Genomic DNA, 7,663 nt, shown 5'->3' on the forward strand with positions numbered 1-7,663 from the left:
GAAACACACAACTGTGATCATTACACAGAGCAATAGCGCCTGGGGTGCTGGCTCCTGACTGATGTAAGTTAGCACAGTGACCATCCTCGTACCACCTTCCTCCATTACCTCCAACTTCCGGTTACTGTCGTGGCACTCCGCATGAGTCCAAACCTTTTAGATGGCACCTAACGAGGTACTGCATCACTTGTCTTTCTGCGACTGGCTTATTGTCCTTAACATAGAGCTATTCGGACTACCCATGCTGAACTGAATAAAGTTGTTTAATTTTTCTTGTCTCAGTAGTGTTTTTCCAGCTGATGAAAATACAAGTTGTTTTCATTTCCTAGTCGTTATGAATATTGCCACATGGAACACGGTAGTGAAATTATCCCTATGAAATGCCGATCTGTCTTCTTTACAGAGTATTTATTACATTTTCATGCGTTGGGGAGCAGACACGCTTTTTTTTTTTCTTTGATTCATGTACAGTTGTAACAATGCGGTGTAGAGGTCCCCTTTCCTCCACATCCTCCATGGTACGTTTTATATTTAGTTACTTGTTAGAAAACTAGCATGTATTTAAGGAATGATAAGACAATAACAAATAAATATGAATAGGATAAAGTAAACAAAAGAAAAGGTGTCAGAAGAAAATGCATGGCTATTGTCACAGAGATGGGCTAACGTTACTTTTTGATTTTTATGTTAAGTCCTTTCATGGCTCAGGAGGTTGAGCTCTTTGTTTCATGTGCCTGTCTCCATCCATGTCTCTTACGGAAGATCTATTTAGATCACTTGTTCTGTTTTTTAAATTAATTTTTATTTACCTTTTTTAGAATTTCACGCAAGAATATTATACTTACATCAGTTTAAACTCTCCTATTCTCCTTCAACCTCCTCCTCTATGTCCTGCAGTCTGTACATGTGTTTAGAACTGATTGTGAAACTTATGAGGTAGACCCACCCCTGGACAACACCTCATCTGCTTCCATCAGCATCTGTTAATTTCCTGAAGCTCTTTTTTTTAAATCTATGTTTGGAGCATTGTGAAATTTTCCCCATCCATGTTGGCATGTTGACTGATGTGGTCAGTTTTAACTTGGATATTTTTCCCATTAAAATTTTTGAATCACATCTATATTCTAGCTATCAGCCTATCAGATATATACATATATATATATGTGTGTGTGTGTGTGTGTGTGTGTGTGTGCGTATATAGATAGATAGATAGATATAGATATAGATATAGATATAGATATACTCCCTATCTTTAGAGATTAACTCAAGTCTGTACTCTTGATTGGGGTACTCAAAGAACTAAAGTTCATTATGATATTTTATGTAATCATTCCTAGATTAATGCAAGGTAAATAAAGACAGAAAACTAAGCAAATGCTAAAAGAAAGGTACTGCTGGGCATTGAATTTCCTTTGGAATAGTACCAAATGAAGAATTCTGAACTACAAATGCAGTAACCAAGAGGAGCATCACCACCACCATCACCCACATCCTACCACCTACCTCCCACTCCCACAAACCACGCCCACCTCCCACTCCCACCTCCCACCATACCTACGGCCTCGGTGGGAAATTCCATGGACCTGTTTCTGCAATTGTCTAATTCTGAAAGAGACTTTTCAAATTATATAGTGGGACAGTTCAGTGCTGTTTTCTGTGGCTTCATGACATTAAATATTCAAGGAAACAAACAAGCAATCTCTGTATGTGTGTGTGTGTGTGTGTGTGTGTGTGTGTGTCTTTCTCTCTCTCTCCCATGCACAGAAAAACTATCCAAGACTAGGAGGCAGATCAAGCTCTGCATCAATTCCATGAATCTCCAGTTTTTCCAGCTGAAGCCATGGCACTGGCCCAGGAGCTGCCTTCTGAAGGACACTCCCATCTGTGCTTGTGAGCGGCTTCTCTACAAGCAAAGTCCTAGAAGTGTGCTTTGGAAATGATTGACTTCAGAGTACACAGAGCAGCCAAGTCCTTCCAAAGGTGTTGCTTGGTTCAGCATCGTTATGGAAACTCTGTGCATAGCGAGTGATGAGATGCTGGGCAGGAAACCGAGGATTCACACTACTATGTATTTTTACCTTCTAATTATTATTTAATTAGCACTTCAGTGCTTGCAAAATGGGTGTGAACGTGAAAATTAAATCCCGAGTAGAGGGTAAGAAACACAACCCTGTGACACATAGCATCCAGCACTCTTCCAAACCCACAGTGACAGCCCTGACCCAGTTTGAGCCTGTTGCTGAAGCCTTTGGGGTGTCAGGAGCTAAAGTGTTGAAGGCATTGATGAGATAAGAGTTGACAGTGGAACTTAGGAGCCCATTGCCTCTCACATGGCTTTTCCACATTAGAACCTCAAGATTCTTTGGCAAGTCATCTGTTCATATCACAAAGTTCAGACTTCTTTCTGTATGACCTGTGGCTGGATATGTGTCACGAAGTAGACATTTAGTCACTGAGCATGAATGAGATTCATTCATTCATTCATTCATTCATTCATTCATTCATTCATCCCTGAGCATAGCTTTTCTTCTTGCCTTTAAAGTTAGTAGACAAAAATTAAGTATCACTATGGCATTTCTAAACACAATGTGTTTTAACTGAAGTCTTTCCCCTCCTCACCACATGTCTCTACCACCTCCTGGTATCCTCCCTAAACCCCAGAGTCCTTTCCAGCTTCAAGTCACACATGTCTTGCAGATAGCTCCCACTCCACCAGCATCACGTTTTATCCTTTCTTGGTCTCCTCACAGGTTTTTAGGCTTTAGTCACGTTTGCATCCTAGGATTCACATGTATGAAAGGTCTTTGTCTCTCTTAGTTTGGCATATCTTGATTAATATGAAAACTTCCCAGATCCATTCATTTCCCTGCAAATTCCAAATTTTCCTTTTATAAAATAGCTGAATAAAATCCCATTATGTATATCCATTAACTTGTTGATGGACATTTAAGCTGACTTCCATTTTTTACCATTCATAGATAATTTTTGATTGCCTTCTAAAAGTCAGCAAAGAATTAAACTCCAGGAGCTTGAAGGTAAATACTACATTGCTGCCAACTTCAGGATTTCCCACTTGTGTGCATCAAGAGCTACTGGAAATAGTAATAATCGATAGAAATGACCAAGATGGGTAGAGAAGGGAAAACTAAATTTTGATGTGCTCTAGATGTTAAACATGCTGCTGGCCCATTGTCAGTCTTGTGAAATTTCTTGAATAATGACTTATGAAACTAATATGAGTACCTTATTATAATTGTGGCATACAAACACACACATACACACACATACACACACACACAAACACACATACACACACACACCAAGACTATTGGCTAAAATGATCAGTGGAAAAGTCCCCAGGGAAGAGATTTAGTATTGAAAGCATTTTATAGGTTCAACCAGAGTCAATTCATTAAGTGGAAGATAGATGTGTTCTTCAGGACACAGTGTTTGGGGCTTAGTCTTTGATATTCAGCTATGTGGATTGTTTCAGCTGCAGCTCCTTTCATGCCTGCAAGCCAAGGCTGAGCAGCCATGACCAATGACCACTGCAGATAAACAACAGTTACTGTCAGTATCTCAGCTATGAATCCCATCACATTACACCGTAATCTTTAGTAATGACTATAGTCTGATAAAGACCTCAATTACAATTTACAAATGGACAAGTTTTCCCATACAGTAAGATGCAAAATACTCAATTAAAAGTTTGCTATTTTCAAAGTAAATTTTTAGCATAGTTTGGATTTTAAATTTTTTTATAGTGGCTTCCTAAACATTTATTTTTCTTACTTTTGAACAGGAGGCATCTGATCTGAAGGGTTTGAAAATTGCAATCTTTCCTCCTTAGAATGAGAGAGCCTAACATCAGGGAATGCACACTGTGAATTCTGACTCCATAGACTTTATTAAATAATCCAGGCACAGGCAATTCTAACCCAACATACCTCAGGGATCACTTGAAACATTCCAAAGCAGGAGGGAGGGAGAGAGGGCGGGAGGGAGAGGGAACTGGGATAGACATGTAAAATAATAAATTAAATTAAAAAAAATGTTTTGACTTCAAAATTTAAGTTCAAGGACAAGTTACTGGGGAAAAGGATTTCTATTTTTGTTTCCACAGAAAATGAAAAGCTGTGGATTCCTTCCAGACTAATGTGGTTTGATCAAGCCAGACTGCCTGAAACAGAGTACCAGGTGATCCTACATTCAAAACAGCTGGACAAAGCAGCCTTACAGACTACAGCCAGGATTTCTGAATCTTCTTTGAATCCCCCATGACAGCGCCTCTTACCAGCAGGAAGTAGTTTGGAAAGAACAACGCCCAAATTCCTAAATATTGTCTGTAAATGTTTGTTTTCATTTAAATGGACTTGGTTATATAAAATAAATAAATAAATAAATAAATAAATAAATAAATAAATAATTGTCTTATCCACCTCGGTAACATTGTTTTCTTCACTAAGTCCCACAAAGTGATGCTTAGAGTGACCATCATTAAGTGACCATTGATATCTTACAGTGTAATCAATAACAGACTAAAGTGGAATAGGAGCACAAAATATCTAATGCGGTGCTGCTGCTGGGAGTTTTCTGGAGGCCAGCGGCGCGGGGCTGAGGGCCTGAGGGCCCTTGGGCAGACCGGTCATGTCGCACAAACAAATTTACTATTCGGACAAATACGACGACGAGGAGTTCCAGTACCAGCATATCATGTTGCCCAAGGACATAGCCAAGCTGGTCCTTAAAACCCATTTGATGTCTGAATCTGAATGGAGAAATCTTTGCGTTCAGCAGAGTCAGGGATGGGTCCATTATATGATCCATGAACCAGAACCTCACATCTTACTATTCCGGCAGCCACTACCCAAGAAGCCAAAGAAATGAATCTGTTGAACCACCTTTCTTCCTCAAGATTTACTCAGCTGTCCTTTCTTCCTACCATCTTTCAGATAGCATGATTATGTTGCTCTCTTATTTCTCATTTTGATATTTAAAGAATGTTCGTTCAATACACTGTTTGAATGTGCTGGTACCTGCTTTGCTTCTTGAGCTGAGCCACCATTGCCACAACCTGTTAGATGAGTATGACCTCAAAGACCTAGTGTGCTCTGTATCCAGCAGGCCATATTTTCCATCACTCTGAAGCATGTGAAAATCAGAACATGGCTCTTACAGGGGTGGTGTGAATTTGCCATTGTGGTTTTTACTATTGGGTGTTGTATTTATGGTGACTTATGGATTTATGTTTCAATGTATTGGAAACTTTCCATTTTATCTGACAAATCTCTTCCATGTTACAAGCCTTGATTAAAGGAAGTTTTTATAATCCAAAAAAAAATCTAGTGCATGAAAAACCACACACACACACACACACACACATACACACACACACACACACACACGATGGATGCCAAGTCTTGCAGCACAGCTCATACCACTTATACTAGCTTTGAGCCATCTCATTATCAGCCTGCCCAATATGGTACACCTGAAGGATTGTCATGGTTTGGTTATATATTTCAAAGTGGCCTCTAAATTAAAATACCATGCTAAGAGACACATCTATCAAAAAAAATTTCAAAGAAAGGATAATTAAATAATATATAACAATGGAATACCATCAGATAAGAGAGTGATGGTCTATGTAACTAGCCTATGGAATCTACACATGTATCCTAGTGAAGAACAGAAGTACTCTAGCTACTATTAGTTCTTATCTATTTAGCAAACATTTGTGTTGTTTGTTTTCTGTGCCAGGAATAATACAAATATATTGAAAATAAAAGGCAATCTTTTTTTTTTTAATCACAAACTTTAAATACACTAGCAAGAAAGTGTTTCATAGACGAATTCTGTTCTGAGGAAACAGGACAAGATTATTCAAAGTATACCATGGCGTGAGAGTAGAGATGTCAATGAAATAGAAATTCAAGGATAATCTTCAGAAGTGAAAACATTTCAAATAAGCTTGAGAGAAAAGTAGCCTTCGCCAAGCAAAGAAGAGAAACAAAATATTCTGGGGAGGGGGAATACAAAGTTAAAGTCATGAAATCATCCACAGACATGACTAGAGAACGCTGGGAACCTCTGTGTGTGAAAATAGTCAGGATGAGAATGGCACAAGAACAGGACACTGGAGAGCTACAGGGGAACAAAGGGGTCTCCACTATAAGTAGTCTGTTATTTTTAAAGTATATACACCCTCTTCTGTTTTATAAGAGTGCAAGACCAAAACAGGTGAGGAGAGAAAGAAACAGATCTGGGCATGCATCTTTAAAGAACCTGACATGTGACTACACTTTGTAGGAGCTTAATTTTGGTACTTGAAAGGTACTTGAAGCAGGGAAAGGCAATGGTCAAATCTATGGTTCAGAAACATCCTTCTGGCAGAAGGCTAGATTCTACATTGGCTGGGGACCTGACTATTAATAGGGATCTAATCAGTAAGGCACAGAAACCACGCAAGTTATCAGCTATCTGGACCCAGTGTAACCAGTGACAATGGGCAAGGGATTTCAGTGACAGGTTCCACTGGGCTCAAAATCCAGGGAATTCAGAATAGGAGGAAGAAGCTGGGGGCAGGAGGAGACTATTTTGCTCAACTTCCAAATTCTTACTTAAATTGCTAGACAGAAGATCTCATTAATGGTCAAGGAGTAGAGTGTTGTTGTCAATATTATCTAGGAATTGTCACTACAGGATTTGATGGATGGACTTTCCTAGGAGTGTTTCGGCAACTGGAGGACAGAGTAAACTATCCTTATGCAACTAGATTTACAAGAAATGGAGGGGACTAGAAAGGAAAATGTAATCATTCAGAAGCGGGGGAAGTTACAAAACACAGAGCAGGAGCAGAGTGGGAGAAGTGGGTGCCGTATGACTTGAAATCAATAAAACCAAAGAACAGCTCAGTGTTTCTAGAGCAGAGCAGGATAAGATAATGCAATATCTCAGCACACATTAGAGTCCAATTGACAGGACTCAGAAGCCTGGATGAGTGTCTTGTGCTTAATTCACAAAACACTGTGGCACTAAGCACCCAGCAAAGTTTATTAATAATCCCAATAATAACGGTATTTCTCTAGGCTCTATAGAATATTAAAATTCTTTCACTTTCATTCATGTTCTTGTTTGCAGCTCATCATCTCTTTGAGGGAGATAGTGAAGACTAATTATCCCTGCCTCACTGATAAGGAAGCCAACTCTCAGGAAACATGAGAGACTAGACCAACTTACAGAACAATTAAAGGCTGAACCAACACTAGAATTCCGATTCCTTGTTTCTTGATGAGGGTACCATTCTTTTTTGCAGCCTTACCCAATCTCAAGCTGAGGAAAAACTGAAGAGTATCTGCACTCAACAAGACAGCATTCTAAAAGAGCTGCCTCCCATCTGACACTTCCTTCAGACCTTCACAGCAGCTGGAATGGTGGGCGGTTGTCATCTTCATTTGATGTCTTGAGTGAAGTCAAGCAGAAATTCTGCCCTGTGCTGGGCTCCCTGAGCTCACCTGGATGCCCTCTGCAAGGACTGAGTTTGTAATTTCTTTTGTTGGCTCCCATATTCTGCTAAATGGTCAACAGCCACCAGTCAAGACATATAGGGTGTAAATCTGTTTTAGACCTCTCTGTAGGCAGACAAATATTCCACTTAGTGCTA

The 7,663-nt window shown here is 39.5% G+C and overlaps 1 protein-coding gene across 1 annotated transcript; it reads left to right on the plus strand.

Moving 5' to 3' along the window:
• The first annotated feature begins 4,607 nt into the window (after positions 1-4,607).
• On the plus strand, positions 4,608-5,096 carry LOC127233541 (cyclin-dependent kinases regulatory subunit 1-like). Its single transcript, XM_051200041.1, has one exon. The coding sequence runs from the start codon at positions 4,648-4,650 to the stop codon at positions 4,885-4,887; it is 240 nt and encodes a 79-aa protein (XP_051055998.1). The 5' UTR covers positions 4,608-4,647; the 3' UTR covers positions 4,888-5,096.
• The last annotated feature ends 2,567 nt before the right edge of the window (positions 5,097-7,663 follow it).

The sequence above is a fragment of the Phodopus roborovskii genome, unplaced genomic scaffold (assembly GCF_943737965.1).
Source record: "Phodopus roborovskii unplaced genomic scaffold, PHOROB, whole genome shotgun sequence".
Classification (NCBI taxonomy): Eukaryota; Metazoa; Chordata; class Mammalia; order Rodentia; family Cricetidae; genus Phodopus; species Phodopus roborovskii.

Bases quoted from the DNA above. Each gene is read 5' to 3' on its own strand.
- LOC127233541 (XM_051200041.1), top strand. From the start codon at position 4,648: ATGTCGCACAAACAAATTTACTATTCGGACAAATACGACGACGAGGAG.